At 37.4% G+C, this 15,688-nt stretch overlaps 1 protein-coding gene across 1 annotated transcript in view; it reads right to left on the bottom strand.

Annotated features, from left to right (window-relative positions):
- The window catches only part of LOC114478826 (adhesion G protein-coupled receptor L2-like), a 133,534-nt gene that overhangs the window by 75,513 nt on the left and 42,333 nt on the right, over positions 1 to 15,688 (bottom strand). Inside the window, exon 2 of the mRNA XM_028472106.1 lies at positions 10,961 to 11,128. Coding sequence (XP_028327907.1) covers positions 10,961 to 11,099 — 139 coding nt within the window. The 5' untranslated portion in view covers positions 11,100 to 11,128. The remainder of the gene's footprint in view (positions 1 to 10,960; positions 11,129 to 15,688) is intronic.

Here is a 15,688-nt window from a genome sequence, read left to right as displayed (position 1 = left end):
TTCTTTATTTACGGGTTATTGGGCCACATCTTCAAGCCGTCGAGAACGCAAACCAGCATCATTTAACGTCAGCGTAATTTGACGCCACGTCTGCAGAACTGCGCAGAGAAACCGGCCGCAGAACAAAATGTATGACGATGTGTTCCAAGGCCAGAGGTAGAAATGTGTGTGGACTCATTCTCTTTGGTTGGAGCGCTTCATCAACCATTACATTAAATAAAACTTAAAATCAACTCTTTGTTCCTTTAAAGGTCTAGTATTATATTATTTTTCACATCTCTATTAGTTCTAAGAACAACAGTGTTTGACCAGTTTTCTGGAGTTTTAGTCTCTGAAAAGTCACTTTCCTAAAAACAGGCTGTTTTTAGGAAAGTGACAATGTGTGCAATATGCATTCATCATCATCATCATCATCATCATCATCATTTTATGCTTAATCAATTGTACTCATCAAATTAGGAAAAATCATAAAATATGAAGCAGAAAAAGTCAACTATTATTTTTTGGAACGTTAACATTGAATGGGGTCAAATTGACCCCAAAGACAATAGGAGGGTTAAAGCTGATTAATTAATCAAATAATCACGGGAACAAATTGAAGTATTTTCATTATTAGATGCAACTTCAAACGTGTCCTGAAATGACTTGACTGTCACTTTAAATTTGGAGTTTTTATTTTCACTTTAACACTTAAACCTTTACGTACTGAGTGTTTCTAACGTTAAACCTCTAATACTCTGTTAGTGGAGGGCGACCGACTATAACAAACCAGTGGTTCTCAACCTTTTCACCCCATGACCTCCAAAATAAAGGTCCCAGAGAGCAGGGACCCTCCAAAATAAAGGTCCCAGAGAGTGGGGACCCTCCAAAATAAAGGTCCCAGAGAGTGGGGACCCTCCAAAAATAAAGGTCCCAGAGAGTGGGGACCCTCCAAAATAAAGGTCGCATAGAGTGGGAACCCTCCAAAATAAAGGTTCCAGAGAGCGGGGACCCTCCAAAATAAAGGTCCCATAGAGCAGGGACCCTCCAAAATAAAGGTCCCATAGAGCAGGGACCCTCCAAAATAAAGGTCCCAGAGAGCAGGGACCCTCCAAAATAAAGGTCCCATAGAGCAGGGACCCCCACTGTAGCTGAAGGTGGTTGAACACAGACATGAACATTGAAGAACAGTCATGTGGAGACAGGACCATCTATAAGGGGGAATAAAGGAGAGATTTTTGGGGTCCATCCATAAAGTCAGTAAAATGATGGTCCATTGTTCTATGAATCTGTGATAACCACATTTATTTATTCATCTGAATAATATCCACTGTTATCCAGGAACGTTTATTATTATTATTATAGTCATCTTAAAGATGGAAATCCTGGTTTTAATCACTAATAAAATGGTTCAAAGTGATCAAAAATATGGTAATGGGGTAATGGAATTAAAAATGGAGGGATAAGGGGTAAACATGTGGTGAAAAGAGTTTAAAAGTGACAATAATAGGTCAATATATGTGACATTATGTGTAAAAGTGGTAGAAATGGTTTATAAGTGATGAACATGTCTGGAAAGTGGAAAAAATGTGTAGAAAAGTCATTAAAATGTGATGTAGAAGTGTCAGAAATGTAGCAAAAATACATTAAAAGGAGCAAAAATATGGAAAAAAAAGTGATGAAAATATAGTGAGTTTGGTGGAGTTGTAGAAAAATGGTAAAAATAAGCAAAAATGGCTGAAATTGTTCAGAAAATATTCTTAGTTTTTGAAAGGTATCTGGAGACCTCCTCTCAGTGTCTAGCGACCCCAAATGGGGTCTTGACCCCAAGGTTGAGAACACCTGTCGTAGACATTCAATCACTGTGTTTGTGGTTTTTTTTTTCATGATTCCAAACTCCGCCCCTCTCTACAAGGGCCTAGTTTGGTTTTTGCCTTTTTTTTATCTCTTCTTCCTCCCCATCGTTGTTATCCCATTTCTCATCTGAATAAGGGGCGCCGCCCTTGTGGCGAACCACAGTTCTCCCACTCCTGTGCTCCCATGTTATGATTGTCTTTTCATGTTTTCTTGGACGGGATGAAACTGAAATGTAATTTCGTTGCTCTGTAACATGTGCAATGACAAATAAACTCAACACAACTTGTTTTCAGGTGAAAGATATTGTGTGAATGTGATAAACCTGTTGTTTTCCATGATCACAGAAAACAGGAGAAAGCAACGTAAAGGCATGAGGAGAACATGCAAACCAGCTCAGAATGGAGTGAAAGCAGCTGATAGAGGCTAAACATGGCTCACTGTTTCTCTGTGTTTCATCAGCTCAGCTCTATGAACTGATTCTGTCAGTGTCTCTCTCTCTAAGGACCAAAGAACGTTCCTTTTCTCTCACTTTGTCTTTTCCAGCAGTTTAGCCTCAGCCACAGTCATATTCAGCAGGACGTTTAGATGATAGAACGTGTCAAATCCTACATCGCTTTCATCCAATAACACCAACAAAGAGAGACGATAAACCTCTGATTCACCCAGCTTTACATCAGCAGGATTACTAATGCTAACGCTAATGTTGATACTTGCTAAAGGATTTCATTTGTATTTCATTAAAGCAGCAGCAGCACAACAAGGAAATATGAGAAAATAACATACATGATAACTTGTTTATTCACCTTCCATTTTTTCTGTGAAATCAGTAAATAATGTTAGCATTAAGAATAGCATTTACATTCAGCATTTTTCAACTGATTTTAATTCAATCCAATCAGACTAAAAAAAGTGACAAATCAATAAACCCATCAGGAGACACTGGGAGGAGGTCGTCAGATGCCTTCAAGACACTAAGAATATTTTCTGAACAATTTGAGGCATTTTTGCTTATTTTTACCATTTTTCTGCAACTACATCAAACTCACTATATTTTAACATATTTTCATCACTTTTTCTTGACATATTTTTCCTCCTTTTAATGTATTTTTGCTACATTTCTCCCATTTCTGACATTTTCCATCACATTTTAATGACTTTTCTGCACATTTTTTCCATTTTCCAGACACGCTCAGCACTTATTTAAACCCTTTCACCACTTTTACACCTAATGTCTGTTTATCTGTTTATCTGGATTAGCTCTATATTAGCTTTGGCTAAAACCATCACTACTCGTCCTAGAGTCCACACCCAATATAACGACATATAACACAAATCTAAAAGAATTTACAAAACGAAAACAACATTCAAACAGTCGGACCGAGTTCCCGTTAATTATCAGATGATTGGTTATTTATAGATTTATAGATGACATAAAACTAATCAAACTGACCCTAATTAATTGTATTCAGTAGCTTTCATCATTAGGCATCTAGAGCTGTTAATAAAGGTTCAGTGGGGGGTCCCCGCTCTCTGGGGCCTTTATTTTGGGGATCGCGGCCAGAAAAGGTTAAGAACCGCTACTTTAGAACACATGTATCAGAGCATCAAACGTGTTCTGAAGGAGGAAGTAAAAATAACAGAGAAAACCTTCATCATTGAGTAAATTAGTAACAAATTCTTATGTGGTTCTCACCGTTTTACCACAAGATTCCCCCTAAAAATGACACAAAAGATACTAAAAAAAGGATAAAATACACAAAATGACTTTAAAATATAAACAATATGAGAGGGAAATAAACACAAGAACACAAAAACAATAACTCACAAAAATACACAAAAAAACCCACAACAAAATGAAAGACAAATATATAAAACAACACAAATACACAAAGACTGAAACAATGCACAGCTACTCGATACTGAATAAAGTATCATCGATACCAAACATTGAGTACTTTGAGTATGTCAAGGTCGACTAAAATGTTCTCTTTTTTAGAAAGTCAAAATAAGGTCACCCTACATTAGCCTGTTCCCAGCTAGCATGTCATATTAGCATGTTGCTAACTGCTCAATGCTTCCAACCTTTCAATGATGTAAAACATACGTCAGCAGGAAATAATCACACATCACACATTGTGTGATTTGTTAGCCGTTAGCTTCCCATCGTAGCCTGTGGTTTCTCTGCTAGCGCTGGAATACAGTCAGGTGACCTTCATTCACTTCCAACAGCAGAAAATGATAAGAAAAGATGATCTGATAGAAAGATGTTGATGACAGACAGTTTCCTAACCCGCGACTACGCTAGCAAAGAGGGGGTTAGCGCTAGCAGAGAGGGCTAGCGCTAGCAGAGGGGGTTAGCGCTAGCAGAGAGGGTTAGCGCTAGCAGAGGGGGTTAGCGCTAGCAGAGAGGGTTAGCGATAGCAGAGAAAGTTATCGCTATGTGGAGAACGTTTAGATCTATGTGGAAGACATTTAGATCTATGTGGAGAACATTTAGATCTATGTGGAGGACATTTAGATCTATGTGGAGGACATTTAGATCTATGTGGAGAACACAGATCTACGTGGAGAACGTTTAGATCTACGTGGAGAACACAGATCTATGTGGAGAACATTTAGATCTATGTGGAAAACATTTAGATCTATGTGTGGAGAACATTTAGATCTATGTGTGGAGACATTTAGATCTATGCATGGAGAACATTTAGATCTATGTGGAGAACGTTTAGATCTATTTGGAGGACATTTAGATCTATGTGGAGAACACGTAGATCTATGTGGAGAGCACTTAGATCTATGTGGAGATCATTTAGATCTATGTGTGGAGAACATTTAGATCTATGTGGAGAACGTTTAGATCTATGTGGAGGACATTTAGATCTATGTGGAGGACATTTAGATCTATGTGGAGAACATTTAGATCTATGTGTGGAGAACATTTAGATCTATGTGTGGAGAACATTTAGATCTATGTGGAGAACGTTTAGATCTATGTGGAGACATTTAGATCTATGTGGAGGACATTTAGATCTATGTGTGGAGAACATTTAGATCTATGTGGAGAACACTTAGATCTATGTGGAGAACATTTAGATCTATGTGGAGAACACATATCTATGTGGAGAACGTTTAGATCTATGTGGAGGACATTTAGATCTATGTGGAGAACATTTAGATCTATGTGGAGAACGTTTAGATCTACGTGGAGAACACAAATCTATGTGGAGAACATTTAGATCTATGTGGAGACATTTAGATCTATGTGTGGAGAACATTTAGATCTATGCGTGGAGAACATTTAGATCTATGTGGAGAACATTTAGATCTATGTGGAGAACGTTTAGATCTACGTGGAGAACACAAATCTATGTGGAGAACATTTAGATCTATGTGGAGACATTTAGATCTATGTGTGGAGAACATTTAGATCTATGCGTGGAGAACATTTAGATCTATGTGGAGAACATTTAGATCTACGTGGAGAACATTTAGATCTATGTGGAGAACGTTTAGATCTACGTGGAGAACACAAATCTATGTGGAGAACATTTAGATCTATGTGGAGACATTTAGATCTATGTGTGGAGAACATTTAGATCTATGCGTGGAGAACATTTAGATCTATGTGGAGAACATTTAGATCTACGTGGAGAACACAGATCTATGTGGAGAACATTTAGATCTATGTGGAAAACATTTAGATCTATGTGTGGAGAACATTTAGATCTATGCGTGGAGACATTTAGATCTATGCATGGAGAACATTTAGATCTATGTGGAGAACGTTTAGATCTATTTGGAGGACATTTAGATCTATGTGGAGAACATTTAGATCTATGTGGAGAACACTTAGATCTATGTGGAGAACATTTAGATCTATGTGTGGAGAACATTTAGATCTATGTGTGGAGAACATTTAGATCTATGTGGAGGACATTTAGATCTATGTGGAGAACATTTAGATCTATGTGGAGATATTTAGATCTATGTGGAGAACATAGATCTATGTAGAGCACATAGATCTATGTGGAGCACATAGATCTATGTGGAGGAATGACTCATCCACAAAACAAATCCCAAACGTTGTTATTAGACACAGCAGTGGTGCCAGAGGTGAGAACCAGAGGTCTCATAATCTGATATTGATATCAGACACTATGTCTATGCCTAGAAGCCTGTTTTGTTATTTTATTCTGGAAATAAATTAAAAAAATGTAAAAAAAAAACATGCAGTGGCTGAAATAACAGGTCATTTCTTTGATATAATTTTAAAAGAAAACGTAACAAAAATGTTTTAAATAAAAACATAACAACAGGTAACATTTATTCTGTTTTATTTATTTTACAGAAATGCTGTACATGAATGAAGTGAACAGTAGCATAACTTAGCATCTGCATTGTTTCACCCCATGAATTAAATTAGAGGGTCCAGCTGTGATAGTGGGGTCTCCTAACCCTCTTTCTCTGGGAGAACCACAGCTGAACATCTGGCCTGTCATCATAGTCCATCAGTTGTGGCCCCTCCCTGCTGGTTCTGATGAGGTCATCCATAGGTGTGATCACTCCACTCCCCGCCCCCTGTCCCCACATGTGCTCCGTCACTCCACTCAGTGCACTCAGAGCGCTCTACCCCGCCCTCTTTTTCCGCTAGGCGCGCCCGCCATGCGCTTTGTTGCTACACGTGCCTGGACGCCTCAGCGCATAACTTCCTGTTTCCTCCTTTTGGATTTTCAAAATAAGGTCACTCTACGCACTTGCACATATGCGACCAGATGAAATTTTCACTCGCACACACTGAAAAAATAGTGACATGTGTCACAGTCTAGAGCTCTGAGTCATGTTATGTTTATAACGAGTCATTCAGTGGATTTATCTGTGCTGCTCTTTGAAGCATCATCTGTTTGATGAAATGATGAAATAAAGGCTAATCCAATCCAGCACGTTGGCCTCGTTAGTGTGTGTGTGTGTGTGTGTGTGTGTGTGATAGAGGTATTCCACTGATCCCCTGGGCTCCCACATCACAGGGTAAAGCCCATAGGTTCTGCACTAATGGTTTATGGAAACATCAAAGGAAACAACAATAACACCATCTATCATATCATCATGCTTTAATCTACTTTAATATGTTAATATACTTTGATCATGGAGCGTATACACACACAGGGATTCCATTTAATGCCTGTGTAAACTCTGGATTAGAAACTCAAAGGAGAGAAATTTAAGTTAACTGATCCACACATAGACATATTATTCTGCTCTTTTCACTTCTCATCTGACGTTTGCGTTTTAGAACGGAAAAAACGCACAACAAAATTATACAAAATTACAATAAAGTAGACAGAAAAACTACGCAAAACGACAACTGAAATACACAAAAAGAACCAAAAAAACCAACATGCAAAATTTACGGCAAATTACACGCAAAAGGATAAAAATACAAAAAAATATAATGAAATAGATAAAATAACCAAAAATACACAAAATAACAAAAATACATATGCCTGTAAACTCTGGATTAGAAATGTAAGTTAACTGACCCACACATGGACATTTATCCTGCATTGAGACCACAGGTGTGTTCCATGAAGGAGGGTTAACAAACTCTGAGTTTATCCATAAACTCTGGGTCAACATACCCCACGATGGGAAACTCTGGGAATCTGATTCCATTACAGCTGGTATGAAGTGGGTTAATTAACCCTGAGTATGTAAACCTTAAGTTACTTTATGTGCACGAGCGCAATAAAAAGCCATCATCAATGAAGCAAAGATGCCACGAACTACCATGGCAACCAACCGGAAGATGGCAGTTTATTTCACCCCGATGGTGAAGACACAAAATTGCTCCAAAAACACAAAAAACAAGGATAAAACCTCATGGATCCGAGGTGTGAGGACTCCTTCAGACTAAAGGTGAGAACCATGAGGACTCAATCACACACACAACTCAAAGCTTTCAGCATACCAACACATCGTTACACATCCTCTGAACTCTATCGGAGAATAAAACATCACGAGAGGCTGAGAAGTAGGACTGAGAAAAGCAGGAGAAGATGATTGAATTGAAAGCAGCGTCACATCCTGACAGCTCTAAATTAATCTGTGGTTTCTTTGAGTTAATCTGTGGTTTCTCTCAGTTAATCTGTAGTTTCTCTGAGTTAATCTATGATTTCTCTCAGTTAATCTGTAGTTTCTCTGAGTTAATCTGTAGTTTCTCTGAGTTAATCTATGATTTCTCTCAGTTAATCTGTGGTTTCTTTGAGTTAATCTGTGGTTTCTCTGAGTTAATCTGTGAGTTCTGTCAGTTAATCTGTGGTTTATCTCAGTTAATCTGTAGTTTTTCTGAGTTAACCTATGATTTCTCTTAGTTAATCTGTGGTTTATCTCAATTAATATGTGGTTTCTCAGAGTTAATCTGTAGTTTCTCTGAGTTAACCTATGATTTCTCTCAATTAATCTGTGGTTTATCTGAGTTAATCTGTGGTTTCTCTGAGTTAATCTGTAGTTTCTCTGAGTTAATCTGTAGTTTCTCTGAGTTAATCTGTAGTTTCTCTCAGTTAATCTGTGGTTTCTCTCAGTTAATCTGTAGTTTCTCTGAGTTAATCTGTAGTTTCTCTGAGTTAATCTATGATTTCTCTCAGTTAATCTGTTGTTTCTCTGAGTTAATCTGTGGTTTCTCTGAGTTAATCTGTGACTTCTCTCAGTTAATCTGTGGTTTATCTCAGTTAATCTGTAGTTTTTCTGAGTTAATCTATGAATTCTCAGAGTTAATCTGTAGTTTCTCTGAGTTAATCTATGGTTTCTCTGAGTTAATCTATGATTTCTCTGAGTTAATCTGTGGTTTCTCAGAGTTAATCTGTGGTTTCTCTGAGTTAATCTATGATTTCTCTTAGTTAATCTGTGGTTTCTCAGAGTTAATCTGTGGTTTCTCTGAGTTAATCTATGATTTCTCTGTGTTAATCTATGATTTATCTTAGTTAATCTGTGGTTTCTCAGAGTTAATCTGTGGTTTCTCTGAGTTAATCTATGATTTCTCTGTGTTAATCTATGATTTCTCTTAGTTAATCTGTGGTTTCTCAGAGTTAATCTGTGGTTTCTCAGAGTTAATCTGTGGTTTCTCTGAGTTAATCTATGATTTCTCTGTGTTAATCTATGATTTCTCTTAGTTAATCTGTGGTTTCTCAGAGTTAATCTGTAGTTTCTCAGAGTTAATCTATGATTTCTCTCAGTTAATCTGTAGTTTCTCTGAGTTAATCTGTAGTTTCTCTGAGTTAATCTATGATTTCTCTCAGTTAATCTGTGGTTTCTTTGAGTTAATCTGTGGTTTCTCTGAGTTAATCTGTGAGTTCTGTCAGTTAATCTGTGGTTTATCTCAGTTAATCTGTAGTTTTTCTGAGTTAACCTATGATTTCTCTTAGTTAATCTGTGGTTTCTCTCAATTAATATGTGGTTTCTCAGAGTTAATCTGTAGTTTCTCTGAGTTAACCTATGATTTCTCTCAATTAATCTGTGGTTTATCTGAGTTAATCTGTGGTTTCTCTGAGTTAATCTGTAGTTTCTCTGAGTTAATCTGTAGTTTCTCTCAGTTAATCTGTGGTTTCTCTCAGTTAATCTGTAGTTTCTCTGAGTTAATCTGTAGTTTCTCTGAGTTAATCTATGATTTCTCTCAGTTAATCTGTTGTTTCTCTGAGTTAATCTGTGGTTTCTCTGAGTTAATCTGTGACTTCTCTCAGTTAATCTGTGGTTTATCTCAGTTAATCTGTAGTTTTTCTGAGTTAATCTATGAATTCTCAGAGTTAATCTGTAGTTTCTCTGAGTTAATCTATGGTTTCTCTGAGTTAATCTATGATTTCTCTGAGTTAATCTGTGGTTTCTCAGAGTTAATCTGTGGTTTCTCTGAGTTAATCTATGATTTCTCTTAGTTAATCTGTGGTTTCTCAGAGTTAATCTGTGGTTTCTCTGAGTTAATCTATGATTTCTCTGTGTTAATCTATGATTTATCTTAGTTAATCTGTGGTTTCTCAGAGTTAATCTGTGGTTTCTCTGAGTTAATCTATGATTTCTCTGTGTTAATCTATGATTTCTCTTAGTTAATCTGTGGTTTCTCAGAGTTAATCTGTGGTTTCTCAGAGTTAATCTGTGGTTTCTCTGAGTTAATCTATGATTTCTCTGTGTTAATCTATGATTTCTCTTAGTTAATCTGTGGTTTCTCAGAGTTAATCTGTAGTTTCTCAGAGTTAATCTATGATTTCTCTGAGTTAATCAATGATTTCTCTCAATTAATCTGTAGTTTCGCTGAGTTAATCTATGATTTCTCTGAGTTAATCTGTGGTTTCTCTCAGTTCACAGTGATATTATGGGTTAGACAAACTAAATATGGTACACATACTTCAAATATTCACTAAAAGTCAACCTACTGTTGTGAAAATGATACTTTTTCCATCTCAGTGACCTTGTCCTCTTTTTTTCACTCAATCCAGTCCCACAGAAATGTGATTTAAACATGATTTCTAAAGCTCTTGTGTTAAAAACATTATATTTCCCCTGAAAACGACGCTGAAAGCCTATGTTTTTTTGTGAAGTGAAATGATTGATCATTCATCCAATGGCAGATCAGTTTAAAAATACATCAATAAAAATCCCAACGCTTCCTGTTCGATTAAAGACAAGAGAAGATCGATTTGTCTCGAGATAATTCAGATTAAACCATTAAAGATAAAGTAGCTAAATGATCAAAATGAGTTTGTGTTTCTAAAAATGGTTTCATCCATTCACATAAACTAATACTAAGGTCTTTGTTTACAGAGAAAACATTACAAACAGACCAACCAATCAGAGCGCAGGAAAGAGATACAAAGAGGAGCAGGAGGATAGCCGCAGACGTTAGCCGCAGACGTTAGCCGCAGACGTTAGCCGCAGACGTTAGCCGCAGACGTTAGCCGCAGACGTTAGCCACAGATTTTGAACACAACTCTGAATAGAGACAATCCTGTCGTCGTCGTCGTGTGAATCTTTGTTATTTTTCTCTAAATCAAATCAAACTGTTTCTCTGATGTTTATCAGCAGGTGAAGGAACATTCACACACAACAAATGTGTGTGTGTGTGTGTGTGTGTGCGTCTCACCTTGTGAACAGTGGAAGCAGAGGAAAAGGAGCAGAACGCTCCTCCACGGTGAGGGCGCCATCGTAGCGCTATGGGTGTTAGCGATAGGAGACGTTCCACATGGAACGAAGGAAGAACAGGAAGTGATGTCAACAGTCATCAGAAGAAGCCTGGATGCTCATTTTCTAGCTGTAAACAAAGAAGGCGAAAGTTATTTTCTCCTTTAAAACTTTCCAAACACGTTTAATACGGTTCATGTCGTTAATTATTGTCATTAATCTCACATTAATTTAGCATAACAAACAGTTAGTGATGTTTTAATAGATTCACTCCTACATTAACCAGCTCCACAGCTCACCTCTGCTCCAAAAAACAACGTTTAGCTTGGATTTGGAGTCAAGATAAAAGGATTAAGAGATTAACATGAATTTATCAACAGACGTGTGTGTTTCACATCAGGGAGCAGAAGAACGCATGGTTTTAAGGTTTTTCAGATGAAAACTCAGAACGTCTAATGAAGAAGAAGGTGATTTATGATCCTCTCTCTATTAAATGTAAATTTGTCTCAAAACACCAGAAAACACCAGCAAAGCTAAAGAAACATTCCCAACATCTGTTTTTCTTTTGTCGTCAGAGGAATCAGTGTTCAGTGAAGATAACGTTCATCACACCGTTCCCACGGAAATAATATCAGTCCTTCAATTCATGAACGGATGGACAGACACGCTCCTTTTTTTCCCATTTTGGGTGTTTTTGTTGCCATTTTGTGTGTTTGAAGTCATACACATGGATTGTTAATGAAAATTTGAGATCAAAGCCAAATAAAATATAAACGCTTGGTCGAATACTGAATAATAACGAATACGGTTGCTTTTCACTATTTTTTTTATTAGTGCATAAATAGCCTAGAATACATGTTTAGACATGTTTTTTAAAGTAAGTAAATGTTTATTGAATATTATGACATTTTTTTTAAATATTCCAGTAGCCTTTGTTTTTCATAAAACGCACAACAAAGTTTTCCATTTATATTATTGTGATTTTGTGTGTTTTTGTTGTTATTGTGTATTTAAATGTGTTTTTGGAGTCATTTTGTGTATTTATAGTGTCCCTTTGTACTATTTCTTATTGTGTATATTCGTAGTCATCTTGTGTGTACTTTTGTTGTCCTTTTATGCATTTTTCTGTGTTTTTGTGTGTTTTTGGAGTGATTTTAGGGTTTTAAAGTAATTAAAGGAGAAATAAAAGGAATGGAATATGATGCTCCAGGAAACATCAGCTCACTCACTGGTGAAGGAGCTTTGGTTAAAGAAAGGCCTGGAGGAGGAGAATGAAGGTGGGGGGGGGGCGGTGGGGGTGGGGTCACATACGACAACTGACAGACTGTGAGTACACACTGACCTCCAAGTTTTGAGCAAAGGCTTTCAGAAGATGGAAATAAAGTGGAGGAATGTTAATTTAATTCTGATTGTCAGCGCAGAGCACGCGCGCACACACACACGCACACACGCACGCACACACACACGCACACACGCACACACGCACACACACACACACACACACGGCCTGGATCCTCCCCCATGACCTAGATTCAGGTCTAACAAAGACCACTTCCAAACATGGCAACACAGGCCGAAAGGAGGAAAAACAGTCAGTGAGGCCTGTTGAACCCCCTAACTCTAACACCCTAACTCTAACACTAACACCCTAACTCTAACACCCTAACTCTAACACCCTAACTCTAACACCCTAACTCTAACCCCCTAACTCTAACCCCCTAACTCTAACCCCCTAACTCTAACACCCTAACTCTGGCACCCAAACTCTAACCCCCTAACTCTAACACCCTAACTCTAACCCCTAACTCTAACACCCTAACTCTAACACCCTAACTCTAACACCCTAACTCTAACACCCTAACTCTAACACCCTAACTCTAACACCCTAACCCAGAGGTATCATTCTCGTGGCCCTTAGGACAATGTGAACATGTAATGTTAGTGCGGCCCATGTGTTTTATACTGTATTGTAAAGACGTGACTCAAGACGTTATCAAAGGTTTATCAACCTTTAATGGAAGTCTTTAAAACGTAATGTACCCCTCATTCTCCATTTACGCCCGCCCTTCCCCAACCTCCAAGCCAATCAACACGCAGAACACATGTAAACAAAGACGAACATTGGCAGTGAAAGCTGCACTTAACAACGATGCTTCAAATGCCATGAGAAACCACAACACCTGTTAAACACTGAATAAACTAGACGTGGAACATAACTCAGTTAATAGGACCCAGTCTGTTACAATATGAATGGCACTTTACAGCAGTTGATGATGTCACCAAGGGAAGCACACCTCTGATGGAGCCTCTAACTCTAACACAATAGCCCCTAACCCCCTAACTCTAACACCCTATAACTTTAACACCCTATAACTTTAACACCCTATAACTCTAACACCCTATAAATCTAACACCCTATAAATCTAACACCCTATAAATCTAACACCCTATAACTTTAACACCCTATAACTCTAACACCCTATAACTCTAACACCCTATAACTTTAACACCCTATAACTTTAACACCCTATAACTTTAACACCCTATAACTCTAACACCCTATAACTTTAACACCCTATAACTCTAACACCCTATAACTCTAACACCCTATAAATCTAACACCCTATAAATCTAACACCCTATAACTTTAACACCCTATAACTCTAACACCCTATAAATCTAACACCCTATAAATCTAACACCCTATAACTTTAACACCCTATAACTCTAACACCCTATAACTTTAACACCCTATAACTCTAACACCCTATAACTCTAACACCCTATAACTCTAACACCCTATAAATCTAACACCCTAACTCCATAACAGACGTTTTGATATTGATATGTGTCGTTAAAGCGTCATGGAAACATTTTTTACACAAATACACGTCACAGGACATGACGTACCTGGTCACATGACCACTGGTCTGTGAGAAAACATGACGTGGTACGTGTGGACAGAAGAGGATACCCATATATTTATTATTATTAGACTTAATAATCATTAATGATAATTAGACTTAATTAGTGTTTTTACAAATTCTGAATTTAGTGTGAATGACAGAAGAAATGAGCAGCTTTCTCTACACGTTTGTCCTTTAGTGTCAGATTATTTTAATCTCTTTTCATGTATTTTAAAATGATTTGGAGCCTCAGGTAGAGTCTGAGATGTTTGGAGCTAGCTGCATGCTAACTGCATGCTAACAGACTGTGTTTCACTCTGTATCACAAAAACATGATGTTCTCAGATTCAAACATGTCCCTGCTTGGTTAGAACCACAATCCCACTTTCAAAAATGAGCAAAGGAAGATTTAGAAAAGAAGAGTAAAGTTTCAAAGGGGCGGAACACTTCCACACCTCTTAACCTGAGATTGTTATTATAATAATATTATTATAATTAAAAAAACTGGACATTTCAACAGAGTTATGTAGGAACAAAGAGAAGGTTTGAGGCTCTGCATTCATTGGTCCATTGTTACTAAGCAACAGCAAAACTACACAAATGTAAACATACAAAACACAAAAAATACACAAAGTGACAACAAAAACAAACAAATGACAACTGTTGTTGTCACACTGTAAAGTTATTGTACATGCTGGTCACTGTAATTGCATTGTAATTGAAAATGTAATTGTAACTGAAAAATGTAACTGACCCTAACCCTGAGCCCTAGTTTTTAATGTTCAATGATGAAGTTTTTCAGACGTTTCCATATTGAAATAGAAACATTTTCTCACACAATTTGTGCCTGATTTTGTTCAAATTTATTTATTCTTTCATTTCATGAAGTGAATTCTGTGTCCGTGATCACATAAAATCAATAACTTTACATTCTCTTTTCTAAATGCCAATAAAAGCTGTGAAATGGTCCCATAACGTGAGTGTAATGGTTGGTTTTAATTTAGGGAATAAACACAGCAACCACATATTATTATTTTTATCACACCCAGTGGTTTTAGCTAATCTGTTAGCAAACAACAGGCTAATTACACAGCCTGCAGCCACACACACGCACGCGCACACGCACACGCACACGCACACGCACACACACACACACACACACACACACACTCTGAGCCTCCACATTTCCTGAGGGGCGTGTCTGTGAAATGCTGCATTATTAGCGTTAGCAGCTGGAGGTGAAAACAAAGTGACGTGGAGTTATTTCATCACGTTCCAGTGGCCACGCTAATGCTAACGCTAACGTGCTGTTAAACACTTTGCATTTTCAAAGCCAAGTGAAGAAAGGAAGACGTGCTCTCTCGTCTCTTATTTTCTCGTCTCGGGTCCGTCTTCCACATTCCACTCTTAGGTTGCCATAGCAACCGGTGTGAAGCGTGTGATTGGCTGAGTGAAGAGAGCGCCTTTATTCACACTGATGTCTAACCTCGTTAAAATAACCACACAGATGTTTCCTCCTCAGAATTTTGAGCTTTTTAAATCTGGACCAAACGGGAAAAGTGTGTTTTATTGCGACATTTAGATTTTGTACATTTCAAAGGGAAACACAGATATAGTTATTTGTAATTGAGTTCAGATAATTGACTTTATAATTGTAATTTTAATGGATTTTCTAAAAACTGCCAAAGCATGAAAATGGAACCATTTAGGTTATAGTAAGGCACACAAAAAGAAAAATGTTGTATTTATTTAATGTAATTTTTCTTAGATGAGGCTATACTTTA

Source organism: Gouania willdenowi, chromosome 17 (genome assembly GCF_900634775.1).
Source record: "Gouania willdenowi chromosome 17, fGouWil2.1, whole genome shotgun sequence".
NCBI lineage: Eukaryota > Metazoa > Chordata > Actinopteri > Blenniiformes > Gobiesocidae > Gouania > Gouania willdenowi.
Note: the sequence above shows the minus strand (reverse complement) of the source record. Positions and strands in the feature narration are given on the sequence as shown.